Below are 16,420 nucleotides of genomic sequence, written 5' to 3'. Positions count from 1 at the left end.
TTGAAGTAAGTCAGAGACCTTTCTTCACATTAATTACAAATCGTTGCCCTTAAGCATATTAAAACATGAGGCCATGATCCTGCACAGTGCTTACTACTATGGTTAGTGCTTACTATCACAAATGGATTCACTGAATGGATTTTTCTTAATGCTAAGGGCTCTGTACAGATGTTCACGGACATCTTCAGGTGTTATCCTGATAGACAACAGCCTTAAGGATTCCTCAGTCAGGAATGTAAACAGTGCTCAACTGAGCCCTAAGGAAGCAGGGCTGGTAGCCACCTGGAGCCATCATATGTATTTCCAAATATTCTAGAAGAAAAAAGGAACAGAATAAGCCATATAAGTTCTCAGTCTACTGAGAACTTTAAACAAGTCAGAGTAATAGAATACATCTGACTGAGCTGGACATTAGGTAACTTGTTTTAAAAAAAGTATTAGAAAAAAGGATTAGTAGTGTTTCTATATGCTTATTAGTGTAGTTTATGAGATAGCTGTCTCTTATTTTTCAGAGACTATTAAAATCAAAAGGCTTTTATCATAGAGACTTATTTATATTGTGTATTCACACATTTACTTCCTCATATGTACTCTACAGAAAATCAAAAGAGCTCTTGCCCAGTCACTTTCTTAAACTACCACTTAGCTCTACTATCTATGTTTTCTTAGGAAAATAAAATAAATGTAACAGGCATACTCATGTGCTTGACTGTCAATTTGTTAATCAAGTAATTTCTCATGTTAAACATAAATTTTATAACATTGTTAAACTTTAACATTTCTCAGGGTTTGGACTAGGTCATTGCTGGACTAGATGATCATTGTAGGTCCTTTCCAACTGAAATAGTCTATTCTAATTCTAGATTATTACACATTAAATCCTTGAAAAAGACTTCAAAAGTAATAATTTTCACTGCTACATGTAACTGAAAAGTGAAACTGCGTTTTTAGATATATATATATATATGTATGTATGCACATATGTATATAAAATAACTCTCCCCCTTCATACAGCAGCCATTGCTTTTTGGTTTATAAACTGTGTCCTATACATTATCACTGACAATCACATTTTTAACTGATGTGGTAATGCAGTATTAACAGTTCAAGAGTCCTATTCAAAATGACTAATCCAGGCTCCAGATTTAGATAAAAATTTCTGAAATTAGACACAGCCTTAAATACCCTGACTTTTAAAGGTAGTGAATATCCTCAGGAAGTCTCTGTGAGGGGGGAAATCAGCCTGAAAATTCCTTTTAAATAGCTTTGAAACTCTGCCAGTTTCAAAACACTGGGAGACCCATATGGCTGTGGGGCTTGGAATGGTGACCATGGACCTTGCTGGGTAGAGGCGAGCAGGAGAGCATCTCAAAGGCAGTCCTGCTTGAAGATGGAAAGGCTCCTCCTTGATCTGACATGAGGCTGGGACCACAAATAGCACTTCTGTTAGCACACTGAAAACGACTGTGTACTGAAATGACAGCACAGCTGAACACCCACTTCTGAAGTGGTCCTTCTAGAGGAAGGGTGAGACATTGTCAAGAGAATGCTCGAATGTTTCTTAGCCATCCCTAGGTTCTGGTAGAGATAAATGTCATTCTCCAAGGCTGTCAACTTGAACAAAATACTAGTTCCTTGGTAAAAGCTATACTCTTTAAAAACAGAGTGACTCATATACATTTCTCTCTGGTTAATCATTATAAAATCTCAGCATGCATCCTCTCCCTTGGCTCCAAGAGTCTGCAGCTATCTATAATAACAGAAAACAAGACCCTGTACCTTGTCAAGCTGAGTATGTGCGCAGTCTTACTCAAAACTGTAAGGGAGGACAGCATTTTACTTGCATTTCACTAGGAATAGAGCATTTTCCTGCCAAGTGCTGCATAGCAGCTGATGCAGTGCATGTGGCAATAATGAGGATGGGGATGTGCAAAGTGACGATTCACAGCCTGAAGATAAACAATTCATTTGCAAAGTTAGCACAAACTTAGCAGCACAAAAGAAGGGGTGAAATCCTGGCACTGACTCAAGTCAGCAAAATTTCTGGATACTGCCATATTAAAAGCTCTGTTAGCAACTAGCAGCATAATGTGACCTTCTTCATTTCAGAAAAGAATGGGGAGCAAGGGGGTTTAGATGTGAAATCACACACAGCTGGTGTTTCAATGCATACAAAATGGAGAGCACTTACTCTTTCTTTCAACAGTGCCTGTAAATCTTCTTCAGTAATAACAATTATTTAGAGGAAGTGCAGCAACACAGAATCTAAATAAGATCTACAAATTGTATTTTATGGTATGGTAATGTAGCATATTAAAGTTCAGTCCATTTCTTTGCAGGCTCAGTAGTCAATAAAAATGATTTAATGGTGTGGGAGGCCTAATTTGCATTAAAAAAAAGAATGAGAGAGGTGCCTTTGGGTTACAAAAAGAAAGGAGTGTACCCACCCAGCTAAAAATATACATTAAGGGAAATCATTTAGGCCTGCATTAAAATGCGTCTTCTCTAAACTAATTTTTCATTTATTTACATACACATTTTATTTATAGATTAACAAGATACTCTTACACAACACGGAATAAAAACACAGATAGAGGTAGAAATCAAACCCAAAACCTGACGACTCAAATTGGTCATGGTACTATAACTGCCTCCTCAAAGATACTGCAAGTACTGAAACACCTGCCTTTGCATAACCTGGGTTAGCAGCTTCCTGTCTACTGGATTATCCAGCATATCTCCTTACATCATTTAATCATGCTGTAAATAAACATCTACCCAGAAGAGCAGCTCTCACAAGAAGTTTTACTATAGAGATGTTGCATGTGATTCCACTATGAAAGAGGGTCTCTCCTCAGATTGACACACAGGTAGAGAAGATCTGTAATTCTTATCCTGTGAAAGGTTCAGTTCTTCAGGGACACCATTTACAAACCTCCAACTATTGGGCTACATTGTTCTTGGTACTGACATTTGCAGCTTTGAATCCAAAGGCCAAGTTTGTGAGCTTCCTTTCTCTCTCTCTCATTTAACACCATCTTCATAAAAACTTAAACAAATTTACATTTTGTTCTGAACCAAGGACCACCAAAAGCTCTCTGGAATGCTACTGAGCAAAGAGAGACGATCATCCTGGATGTAGCATCTCCTCTATTAGCATCTCTGCAGTAACGCTAGAAATTCTGAGTGTAAATTATTATTAGGAAATACTTCCGCATTTTTACCTATAGGTATAGGCTGAGAGAGTGCACAGCATGGATGGGCAAAGACAGGATGAATCATGCACTTTCATTCACTAATCGAAGCTTGAGCTGGCACCCACTGAGATCACAAGCAGCTATCCAGCTGACTCCAAGGTCCAGCCTAGCTTGATTAATTTCTGTCCCATACCCACCTTGTGCTTTCCATTCATGCTTTCCTGCAGTACTGTCCAGCCTGCTCTGCTGTTCTTCTGAACAAATGTTGTCTCCTCTTATGGCTATGGCTGCCTCTGTCTTGGCTTGTAACTAGACTTCCACTGATACACCAGCCTTAATGCTGGGCCCAGTTCCTGAGAGCAGCATGCATCTTCACTCAGATGATCGTTAACTCCTAATATGAGCTCCTAGTTCTTCCAGCTGTTTCTGCTAGCATTTAAGCTCAACTGCAGTGAAGCTCCTTAATCAGGTAAGAACTGCCAGAAACGTATAATCTACTCACTCTCCAAAGACCAGTAACCTATGCACAGACTGAGGACACGTCCCAGAACACTGACAAAGCTGAATCTCCTGCAGTCAGACTCCTTTCTTCATCTCAAGATAAATTCTTTGACAGACCTCTGTTAGAGTTCAACAGAGGAGTAACAACAGTGTAATCTAGTCATGTCTACAGCACAGTACTAGTCTGAGAAACAGAGCTCCCTGCTATCACCTTGAACACTGACACTGTTCCCCATTTCCTACATGTTTCAAAGCAGTGCCAAGAGTGATTGTGCTTGTCACCACAGAAGCAGCAACAATTGTAATTCTAGCCAAAAAATCAAATGGATTTAAAATGTGTTCTTGTGATGTGAACAACTTAAGAATTAAAATTTCATTCCCTGCAAATCACGTTTGGTGTAATCCAAGACACAGCACTTAACTCCCACAAGCAGTCTGCTCCACATCACTTGGTTGTGTGTGGCCATTGGATCTAAGGAACTTGTCTACTCTTGTCCATCCCAAAAATGCTACTGCACAGTGATGTGGGCCACACAATGCAGCCCGATAACTGGCAGGATGGTACAGTGGGGAGCAGCCCTTCACACTTAAAGAAGGTGAGAGCACCTGCAAGGATGGGTAGGAAGATGATTCCTGTTCCACATCATCTGCCTTCAGAAGCTATCAGTAGCCCTTAGCTAGCTGGAAAGACACGCTCCTCTAGGACAGCTCTGCCTTCAGCAGTGAGTACAGACCTATTACCAGGACAAAGGGAAAAAACGTAACCTGCTACCTTTCCTGTCTGGCAGGTGACAGTTTAGTGGTTGTTCTATATTACGACACCACCTCACACACAGCAGCTTGAGAAGATGCCAGCAGATTAGATGGAAGACTTCTCAAGCTGTACCCTGACTGCAGTAATTTCATTTGATGCAAACCTTTGATACAGAAATGGAGAACAGAAACTGCCACTTGTTCCCATCCACCTGAGCTCAGCTGCTTGCTCTTTTGAATGCGACAATAGGTTTACATCCTCAAAGGCTGCCTTTGCATGCAAACTTGTAGTTAACTGGAGCCCAGGGACCTGCTTTAAATTTCCAAGCTTCAGGTCTCACAAGGGCTGAAATGGCCACTAAGCTTATCTGCAAATGCAGCATTAGAATGAACATTTCTGGAAACAACACAGAACTACCACAAACTAACTTCCATAGAAAATGGTGCAGTCAAAACATCACTTGAAATACTGTAAGATAGCTGATTCCTTTATGTGAAGTGAGACTCTGCTCACTGGTGAGGAAACAGCTCTTTCCCAGATAGGAGAAGCAAATCACCATCTTCTAGGCAACAAGGCCACCACTGAGAAAGGTGACATAAAAATGCTTCTGTTGGAAGTGCAGCTTTTGAGTTTTCTTGTACCCTCTCTGACAACATGTACTACTGGCTGTCATCAAGGGAAGGACTTCTAAGTCTTCATATTCCAGCCCAGTCAAATATAAATTCCTATTCTCTGTCTCCAGTATGAATAAATGTCCTGCTTCCTTCTCATGACTGTGTACACTTCATAACTTGCCCAAATGTTACTGAGTAGCTGAGGAAATGCTGGTATTTGGTACCCTCTGTCATTCTCTGGGTACCACTGGTAGTGACACAGATTTCTCTCTCAGCAAAGAAGCCAAAGAATCTTGACAAAGAGCATTTCTAGCTGCTGCTCACAAGTGAGCATTCACATACATGTGCATGTTTGAATGTCCTAGATTATGAAAAATGGCATATGCTCTTTGAAGACTGCTAATGCCAACAGATCATCAGTCCACAAAGTTTCACTTCCTGCTTCAACAATGAGAAATATTCAGAAGCCTCAAGAATGGGGGAAGCAATCCAAGATGCCCAGTACAGATATAACACTAAGACTCCTTTTAGCTTTTTAAATTAATTGTTGATAGAAATAAAATAAAACAAGCTGGAAAGTAGTATCCCTAGTATCCCCCTGAGGACAGTCAAACAAAGAGAAAAGGGGAACTTGGTGATCCTTAGTCTGAACCAGAAAAGCCTAGGACAGAGCTTGCTAAACCAGGAGGCTTAGCAGAACCACTGCTGGCTTCTTAACTTCACCAGTAACAGTCCAAGGAGGACCAAACCAGCTCACTTTACCATTTCTGTCTCCAGTGTGAAGTGTTCCTAATCCCTCCCAGTAAGTAAACACTGCAAGGCATCCATCACTGCAGTATGCTTTTATTCTCCTCAGTAATAGCTGTGTAATAAAGGACTCCCTCTTGCTATCCCACTCCCTCCCCCAGGCTCCAGCTTTTTTCATGCTGCTTTGTGTCACTGTAAAGAGCCACAAAAATCAGCAGTGCTTATGAAGCTCAAGAACTCAAGCACTGAATGGGCAAGTTCTATATTCGAAACTCTAAAATTTGAAAGGACTTTAAAAAAAACAAACCCAAAAAAACCCCAACACCACCACCAACACAAAAGCAAAAAAGAAACAAAAATATTAGGGAACTGCTTCAACAACCAGTGCTCCATCATGGGGCAGTATGTGATCCCAGCTATTCTGGCAATGTCAGTAAAGACTTCTCCCAAACCTGATAAATGCCTTCAATATCACAGCTAATAACTAGAGGGGGCTTCAGACAGCTGCAAGCTTCGGGAAGGAAGAGCATTAAAAGACCCATCTGCAAGCTCTGCAGATACAGGCTGTGCTGGGAGAGCTGGGGGGTAGCAGGGGAGGGCAGCAGAGGGAGGGCAGCAGGGAGAGGGCAGCGGGGGGAGGCCAGCGGGGGGAGGCCAGCGGGGGGAGGCCAGCGGGGGGAGGCCAGCGGGGGGAGGCCAGCGGGGGGAAGGCAGCAGGGAGAGGGCAGCAGGGAGAGGGCAGCAGGGAGAGGGCAGCTGAGCAGCCCAGGGCCAGCTGGGGTTGGAGAGGCGAGCCCACTGGCCCTGATGACACGTTTTCGTGGAACAAAGCCCTTCTCTTTCTAACACAGCTTTTTCCCAGGAACTAGCCCACGTGGAATAAAATAAATAAATCGCAAGGATTTTTTTTTAAGGAGGGAGTAAAAAAAAGTTCCTGCTGTACATAACTCAGGGGAGCAGATGTTTTTCCATTAGCTCACTGTTCTCTGCTACACTGGCTCTCTTTACATTTCTTGTTCGTGGCATGTTCATTATAATACTTTTTTCCTAAGGCAAACGAGCATGTTACTGAGACAGCAGGTAGCCCACTCTAGATGCACTGTGAGTACACGGAATAGTTATCCTAGTCGTTTTCTTCTGAATGATCCTTTAAATTAGCCTTAGGTCTACCTGGTGAGATCCACAGACAGTGCTTAGCAGGCATTTAGCCAATCTTAGATCAAATTACCAGACCTACTTTTCTCTGAGTGGCCATATTTGGTAAAGTATTGGGTTAGTCAAGAAGCTAAATTGTCAGATATAAAGAACTAGTAAAGACAAACAAAGTGGACATTGTAGTTAAAAGTAAAGCTTAAAATAATACAGGAACAGGAGCTGGAATATTAGAACTCTTCTAAAAACTGGTATGCAGCATTCTAAAATGCTCTGTATAAATAGAGCATACAGTTATTACTGCCTGGAAATATAATCACATGTACTTCAGATAAGAAATCACTCCAGTTAGCCAAGGAAATTAAAACTATTAAAACTATTTCTTTTCAGTACTGACACACTTTGCTGTCTTGGGACAAAAGTGATTTTACAAAAATCTTGAATGAAGGTAAATTTTGCTCATAAATTTGAACGATCAAGTACATTTCCCTTAGCCAAACAGCATGATTGTATTTTCTAAACAGAAAAAGGTGTACTGGTACAAGTTTAAACAGGAAATAAAGGGTAGAAATAGTTCCTAGGTCAGATATTTCTCCCAGTCATCCAAGCAGTATTATCACCAGTAACCTCTAGGACTTTCCCTTAAGCTCTTCCTGCAACAAGAGGTAGAACGAGTCAACAAGCTTTGCCAATGCTGCTTCTCTCAAAGTTGAATTCAAGCTCTCAATCATGAAAAGCAGAAAAAAGAGGAAAACAGGTATATGGATCACATAAAGACCACCTTTTCTGGAGCTGCACCACAGCCACATGTACACTGCAGCACCCTTCCTGAGTACTCTCTGAAATGAGCTGTTTCTCAGGCTTAGGGCCAAGAATAATGTTTTGGCTTATTAATGTTACAGCCTAATTAGACAACTCTCTCCTTTTAAGAAGCCATTACGTTTCAAGAGGACTGTGAGGTTACTGTTAAAAGGGACGAGACAAGCCATATTAATCATAGTATTTGCTGCAGAACACTTGGAAACAGAGTATGCCTATTAGTATTCTTCCAAGTATGCCTGCTGCAGGGAGTAGACAACCTCTCTAGTCTTTGGGGACAGAAGATCTTGTACTCTTCCAAAGCTAACTGTGACTACCTGCAGGGAAAACAGGAAGATATGGAAGCCCAGTGAAGTAATGTGCAAAGTTCCTTGCTGCAGATAACTGCACTCTCAGCTGGTCCTACAAAAGATGACTGAACATAAAATTAACAGTAACAATTCCCAGTTTTATTTGGATGTGTGAAAGAGAAGAGGACTCTTTCTAGAGACCAAAGATCCATCAAGCAGCTCTTTGCCTGCTTACAGGAAGCTCCAAAAAATAAGCTTGCCAAACTTCACTAACCATTGCTGCAGGGAAAGCCAAGCTGCAGCATCCCTTAATAGTGCGGCACATTTGGACTTAGCAGCTACACTTCCAAAGCTTCTGCTTTACTATCTTCCCTACATAACTGTCCTGGTCATAAAACCAGAAAAGTTACAGATAAAACCATGAAGTCTGTGCCCTCTTATGTGTGAGTTAAGTATCTTTATCACAGGACAAAAGAGCTTAACTATCTGCACAGGGTTCAGAGCCTTGCTCCCCTGCAGCCACTGCTACTGCACATGTTCTCATGCACCAATAGTGAGACCCCTTAGGAAAGCAACGAGGGCTCTCCAGCTCTGAGAAACTGAAGATGCTTCTGTAAAAGGCAGGAACTCCTATTACAGCTGCAGGGAGAGGGTGATATAGTAACAATCCCCCTACATAAGCACCATCTGATAGCTACCACACACTCACTGTGCCCTTTGAAGTGTGCTGGCTTTGTGGCCTGGCCTGGCTGCTGGAGGGCTGCAAGAACAGCCTGACATAACTGTGGGATAGCTGGTTTTGTATGCCTCTTTCCAATCTAAGTGCAGAAAGCTCTAACTGGATCAGTCAGTTGGTACCATTAGTTTTCATGCCTTGGGATATGAAGAGGCATGGGAACTGTAATGGCTGTAATGGAACCCAGACACAATTGCAGCCTGGTGCTCTAAATCCATACCCACACACAGATACAGGGCCAGCTGTGTCCTGTTAAGTGTCTGGAAAGGACGGATGCTTTGTTATAAATTTACTGTATTATGAGGTTAGGAAATTATAATAGTTTTATCTAAAGATTTATGATTCACGCTAAAAAGGTCCAAGTGTTAATGACAACAAAAACAACAATACACGAGTCATTTCCCAAAGGCTGATTAACATTTTTTTCCCTTTAGAGATAGGACACCGACACCGAGGTATGAAAAAGTTAGGCAACTTGCCTAGAGTCACAAGATGAGTCGTTGACTGAAAAAGGACAAGTCTAAGCTAAACCTGCTGGAAATTTACAGCATACTGGTGTGGCTCTGTCATTAATATGAAGGGACTCCAGATGCAAGCACCAGAACATTAATGCTGATTGCCTGTTGCTTTCCACAGCTGTTAATTTTGGGGTAAGCTGTAACGCAAAAGCATGTGACTACCTCAGCTGGTTTTAACCACACATTTCTGTTTTATCCTTTTTTAATGGAATATCTCTATTTTGGAAATTATTAACATCTTACAAGTATACCCATTCCTCCTTTCCCCTCCTTCCAGATGGTACAGATTCTAGTACAGAGGGTCAGTTATATCCTTTTGGACTATTCCACTCACCAAGCCCAGTGTAAGATCTGACCTACTTCAAAGAAGTCCTCTAATTATTCAAGTGCTATGCCCCCCTCCACATGAGTAAAGACTACCCCAGAATACCTGCATCTCTCCTCAACCCTCAGGATACCAGAATGCAGAGACTTCCACACTATTTTGAAGAGAATGGGCAGTACTTCACCAAGAGCTCATTAAGCTCCATCCATAGCAATAACTTCGCTAACAAAATTACAAAGCAGTCTAAGTATGCATTTTCAGAATACCAATCCTGATTCAAGTCCAGTTAAAAGTATGCAAGAAAAAAAGCAAAGATTTAAAAACCTATAGAACAGGACAGAAAAGTTACAGCTTATAAAAATAAATTCCATCCAAATGAATCAACTAACACACCTAAGAGGAAGGCACTCGATTTGCACTGAAAAGTAATTGTAGCAATTCACAGCTAGGTCACAGCAAGCACTAGGTCTTTTTTGTTTTTGTCTTTTCACACAGCAGCAAAAATGTAAACTGCCTAGAGCCATCTGCAGGATGATGGACAACAGACACCTGACTTCTCATTACAAGAAACTCCAGGTTTTTTTGCTCCCCACCAGCCTTCTCTGCGGCCTTAAATCAGGAGCATAAAATGATTAAAGCAGTATCTTGCTAGTGATTTTGAAGCCCACGGCAAATCACTGAAATTTACATACACACAAGCCTTTAAGTGAACCCATGAATAAATTAAAGCATAACACATTCAATAAGGTAACTTCTTTTGTTCTTTAATAGTCAAATTGTAACAAAAATAATGTCACATATTTTGTATGTGACAAAAACAGCTGTAAAACTCTTTGCAGAGAAGTAGGGTGAGACTGCCAGGTTTTATGTGAGAAATGTCAATTGTACAGATTAGCTACATGAGAATTTGAAAGGTTCCCCTGCATACAGACTAGCAAATTACCAGCACGGTTCCAGTAGGGTCTGTTTTTTTTTTTTATTGTTGCTGCAAATGGTAACAGGCACCTAAGAAGCAATCATAGTGCTCAAATGTAATTTCAGGTGCGTATCTGCGGGTCCAACTGTGGAAGAAAACCTGTCTCTTAAGACCAAAATTGCAAGGTCAGAACTCTTTCTATTAGTCCTGAAATGCAAATAGCAGGATATGATGTGCAACTCTGTTCCTCATCAAGCGTCCTACATAAAACCCTTTCACGAGTTTGGAGATAGCCTCTGGGTGGAGTTCCTTCTCACTGTTCTCTTTTTTCTTTATGTGCTCTGCTGTAGCAGCTCTGCATGAGTGTCTGAAACTGACATGCAACCTACATGGCCTTGGGAGATTCAAACAGTCAAGGATAAAATGAACAGAGGACTTTCTCTTTTTAATAGTTTTCATGTAAACCTCTCCAAAGATTAGAAAGTACCCAGTCTGCATAACATTTAATATATGGCTTGCCCAGTCTTATTACAGCACAACATGTAGGAAAAGGTGAATGAAAACAATTGTCCTTACCAACTATCATTTGTTAATGATGCACTACCAACCCTCTTGTTTTAAAACCGAATTTTAGCAATGACTGAAATTTTGTGTGTGTTATGGAAAAACAGAGGTGAGCTGGAAAATCGCACTACTCGAGTCTTGTTGGGGCTCTTTGTTATATTGAATCAAATCAGTGATATTTCAAAAAACGGCTGAGACAGACAGGCAGATTTTCCACTGGAATAAGGAGATTTTCAACTACTGATTTCAACTACTCCATTAATATTTCTGTCTTCTCATTCACCACAGGAGGGAAAAAGGAACTCCAGGTGGTCCAGGACTTACCAGCTTGTAGCCAGATTTGTTCAAGAGTTGTCCACAGCTGCATAGGTCCTTGCTTCATTGTGCTGCTCTGCATAGTTATTTCAGACATGGCCTGTTCTAGTCTTGATGCAGCAAGGGAAGAGGCTCGTTGTGATCCTATAGACCAAACAAACAAGAACAATAATGCATTTTATATTTCATTGGGATATTTCTTTGAGTCATTAAGGCAACAGGTCTGATTTTCTACTTACTGCATTAGTTTTCTGTAATAAGAACTCCACTGAATTCTGATGTGACCAATTGGAGAACTGTGTTTTAAAAAAGGTTAATTTACGGAAAAAAAACACTGAATTACCCAAGGGCTGCAGCTTAAGCAAGCAAATTAAGGGACAGACAGTAATTATATAAAGGTCTGCTTATCATTCACCAAGGAAGCAACAGTATTTTGCTCATTTGGAAAGCAGAACTCCACCATCAAATATTTCCCACAAATTCTTCTTAGTAACCCATCTTATAAGGACACTGTCACCACACAATTACAAACTGTGGCCCACTAATGTAAAATCTTAATACAGCATTACAGGGTAACTTGGCACCTTTCACACAGCACACATTACAAGTGACATAAATATTGTTCTACTGGTTTAGAGGCAGTGTGGTTCTTCATTTAATCTTGGGGAGCAGAGAGCTCAGTGATTTGATTATATTAACCTTTAGTATGTGCTGTAACATTTACTAAAAAATAAAGTATTTGGCACCCACATCTCTGAGAACAAAACATCACATCAAAAGCCACTTGCAGGAAGAACACATGGGCAGAGACCACATTCTCTGGTACAGCAAGTGGGTTTATATGGGTGAGCCAAATTCTCAGAGAGGTATCAAAAGGATGGTAACAAAATAAGAAGCTACAAAAATGAGATTTCGGAGTTGCCTTTGTAAAGCTTTTGGAAATAAATATTTTAATATATATAGGTTTAATGTGACTGTAAGAATAATAAGCTCTTTCTCTGGAGAGCTGCTGTGACTGAAACACTTGCACTGATTAGCATCACTCTTCTATATATCCTTACAGGCTGATCTTGCAGACCACAAGATCCTGGAGCTAAAATCCCACTCTTTCTCAATGAAGCCACCCTGAGGGAGCAGCAGAGCCTGGGAACAGGTACTCCAGGGGAGCAGAGAGAGCTCTGGGCAAGGGAAGGGACGGAAGGGCAAAAAACCTGCCACTCGGTATATGCATTAAGTGGTCTCTCTGAGAGGGTGAGCACGCTCTTCCAGCTGGAGTGTGCTGAGGGAGGGGCTGCCACACCACAGCTCCTTGCCAGCAGACCATCACTCAGGGCCAGGGCAGTGGCAGGCAGAGTGGTGTGGTCCCCTGGACATGGTCCTTGGCTCCTCTGAATGCTGAGCTGGGACCCAGCTCAGTGCCAGGGTCGAGGGGAGGCAGGTTTTCCCGCCCTCCATGCTTTGAGCTAACCCGAGGCAGCGCTGCCTGCCCCCGAGAGCAAGGGAGAGGCTGCGAGTGCAACTTGCCCCAAACTGCTGTGGGAAATATTTGTTCCATTATCTCACTGCTAACTAATGTCATTCATTTGAAGCAGGAAAACTTCAAAACAGCCCTGCAGCACAGGCGCCTCCCACGGATCCTTGGAAAATGCAAATGTGCTCTTCCTAGATGCATTTCTTAAATTCCTACATATTTTCAAAGACATCCCTGTTCTTATGTTCCAAGAGATGACAGTGCAGTAATGTAGCGATTACGGCTTTCATGGTACAGTAAAAGCTATTCTGCTTTGCAACCAGAGTTTATTATATTTAACAGTTTATTTAACAGATCCATCTTCAGCCTGTTTCACTAAACAGCATTCCTCCTCCTGCCCTGCCCACTCAACACTCCTCTCCCCCAATCCCTCCCTCCACCTGGGAAAAATTTCGCTGAAACTTCCAGGAATTCCAGTCAGACAAGGGTTATTCAACACCGTGAAAACTACCAGGCACTCGCCCACAGGCATCCAAAACACAGACAGCCTCTTTGCACTGCAGAGGCACCAAGAAAATGGCCACGTGAACAGCTAGTGATGTTATTAGGAGCACTTCGAAGTCAGAGCAGAAGTCTTGCCTTCTAGATTGGCAAACTTGGAAAAAATTACATGGGCTTTGCAGTCAGCCTAACCAGATTCTTTTATTAGTTTTCCTGAGCACATTGGTATGCTTTGAAAGCAACTTTTAGGATTACATTTCTCTGTCAAGACTGCCCTCTTTCAGAGAGGCTTTCAGGAGCTGCACTTCTTGCAAGCACCCAAACATAATGCTGGTCTGATTGCACTAGGTGGGCAGATGGGCTAGTGTTTTATTCACATCCTGACAGAGCTCAGGGAAATCCTCTTTTCCTTGCAAGGCAATCCAAGGAGACTGTGTCACTGGTAAGGCACCTTTATGCATTTTGGAGAGGTTCACACGCTTCCATGAGGCTGAACAGCCACTTAGGACCTACTGAAGCATCCTTCCCTCACAAAGCAGTCTTTACAGGAATATCACTATGAGCTAGTTGCACTCGAAGGAACATGAGTTAGCTTCTCCTCTTCTCTTCATTAGCCGGGTAGCTGCCAAGAAAGGAAAGCCTGCAATTTGTGACTGATCTTGCCCAGTGCTGAAGGCTTCAATCTGCACAGCCATAAAAAGGGAATCCAAATTATTCAGCAATTTACAGCGGAGGCTCTTTGCATTTAACAGCCTTTGGCATTCCAGTCCTTTGATGTTTATTTTCTTTTCCATTTCAGCCTACACAAGGAAGTGTTTCTGCCACACCAGGCAGAGACCAGCTGATCCCCTCCTATCCCTGCCCAGCCTCAGACACAGAAAACGTTCTTGTCCTAAACACACACACACACACCAGATCCAGGCGCCCTCCATCCTAGCTCATACCCTTGTTCGCTACTTCTGTTCTTACCTATCTCTGCTGGACCACTCACAGGAATGCTCCTTAAAGCCTGTCTGCCCAAATATACTAAAAGAAGGTCTCTTCCAGCCTGGCCCTTCTGGACTGAAAGGTCCTCAGCCACAGCTATGAACCTCAGGCAAGCAATATGGTGACCCTGGGCGTGGGCTGAGGGCTATTTGAGCCAGAAAAGGTGTTGTCTCCCAAGGTAGGAGGTAGCCATGTATCACTCTCACCTTAGGGTGGTGGGGGAAGCCAGGAAATCTTCAAGCAACATTAAAAAGATTACTTTGAACACCTCATTATAAAAGATCTCTTCATAAAGAAATGTAGTTCTTTATATATATATATATATGAAAAAACCCCCACAAAACTCGTCTCACGGAAGTTTAATGTCATGCCTCAAAATACATGCAAATGTTGGCATAAGAAGATATCACATCAATTTGTTATTTTAGTGCAGTCTCTTTCTCTTTTAACAGCTTCACTAGACAGAATAGAAACTTCACATTTTACAATAAAGCCCTCCACACGTTTTGGAAAGAAATCATAAAAGTAACAAAATTGATTTTCCCATGATGAGTTCTGCATATAAACCATACAAAATATATCTAAATAATTTTAAAGCACTGTTCTAGGGCTGTTATAAGACCAAGAAGGACCAAGTTTAATATTTCGCATCTATGAAAAAACTGCAATCAAAATAGAAATGTACCTCAGTAGATTTACTAGGCTTATAAGAAACACAGAATTCCCTAGCCTAAATCACTTCAGGCAAGAGCATTATAAGACTAAATCAGAAAAAGAATGAAACAGCAAGGCAGCTGACTGATATCGGTGAATTTAGTTAGGAACATTGTTTCAGTTAGAAGACGAAGAAAATCAAGAGAAATTAATCTTTCTGGCAGCAAAGCTAAAATTCTGGCACAGCAAATAATCTCATTGTGGGCTGAGGGAGAGGCCAGTGTCAAACCCGGCCACAGTATTCCCCCCCCCGCTTTCAGTGAGGTCCAGAGATAACAGAGCGCTTGTGCAGTACAGTGATACTGCTGCAAGCTCCTGGGGGATTTCACAATGGAAACCAGAGCCTCTTCCAGAATGATGAAAAAAATAAAAATATCAGACCTCCTCCCTCCTTCAAAGTAGGCAGCCACAGATGCAGCTCTGGGGAGGCACAACGGCAAGTTGGGATAGAGCTGTTTTCTCCTATCTCTCATCCTGCTGTCTTCAAAGAGGCTCCCAAAGGGGACAACAAACCCAGCTGCCTCTTTTCTGCTGATGGAGAAGTGCAGCACCTACAGCCTGCAGAGGCGTGATCCACAGACCCTTGTTGAAAACATCCAGTGCCAGTCCTGCAGTGAGATGGGTGGTGTGATTTTGGTACAAGTCCCATCCTTACATGCAACGTGGGTGCAGCTATGTTAGCATGGAAACCTAGATTCCCTGAGTGGAGGAGGAATACATTTCTTGGCTAAAAACTAAACTGCATTCAGTGCAAATCACTTTATGTGCATGAAAAGATGGTTTAAAGCTTGTACTTCACAGTAATTTGCTCTTTCTGGCTGGCAGTACCATGACATCCAGCACTTTCTGCTGAACTACAGCTGCTCCATTGCACACTGGCTGCTAAAACTGGGCTGGAACAGGCACTCAACCCAGGTGCTTTTTGAGGAAGGCACTGCACAGAGACCAAACGTGCCTGAGCTTTGCAGTAACTCTGGAGGATGTGCTGCAGGTCTGCTGCAGAAGGCAAGAATGGGGTCTTAGAAGGGTGGCACCCGAGCACATCAAAATATTATGGGATCTGCTGGTGACAAGTTGGTCTCAAAATGTCAAATCATGCTGTGAAGCAGGTGTAGCCCAAAACTGGCCACACTCTTTTCTCCACACAATAACAAAGAAAGGCAAATGATCTCCAGAAAAGCATTAGGTCCAAACCCAGAAAGCCTTTCACAACACCAACTAGAGCTGAAAAAAGCAAGGATCAAACCAGGCTGAGCCCCACAGCCTAGGCACCATAAGCTACTCACTGTTTTAACAGCA

The 16,420-nt window shown here is 42.0% G+C and overlaps 1 protein-coding gene across 3 annotated transcripts in view; it reads right to left on the bottom strand.

Moving 5' to 3' along the window:
* The window catches only part of TTC7A (tetratricopeptide repeat domain 7A), a 177,603-nt gene that overhangs the window by 40,299 nt on the left and 120,884 nt on the right, over positions 1-16,420 (bottom strand). For all 3 annotated transcript variants that reach the window (XM_051616042.1, XM_051616041.1, XM_051616043.1), the window contains one exon: positions 11,458-11,592. In XM_051616042.1, the coding sequence (XP_051472002.1) occupies positions 11,458-11,592 (135 nt within the window). The remainder of the gene's footprint in view (positions 1-11,457; positions 11,593-16,420) is intronic.

The sequence above is a fragment of the Apus apus genome, chromosome 3 (genome assembly GCF_020740795.1).
Source record: "Apus apus isolate bApuApu2 chromosome 3, bApuApu2.pri.cur, whole genome shotgun sequence".
In the NCBI taxonomy this organism is placed as follows: domain Eukaryota; kingdom Metazoa; phylum Chordata; class Aves; order Apodiformes; family Apodidae; genus Apus; species Apus apus.
The sequence above is the reverse complement of the archived record's forward strand: the minus strand, read 5'-3'. Positions and strand labels throughout refer to the sequence as shown.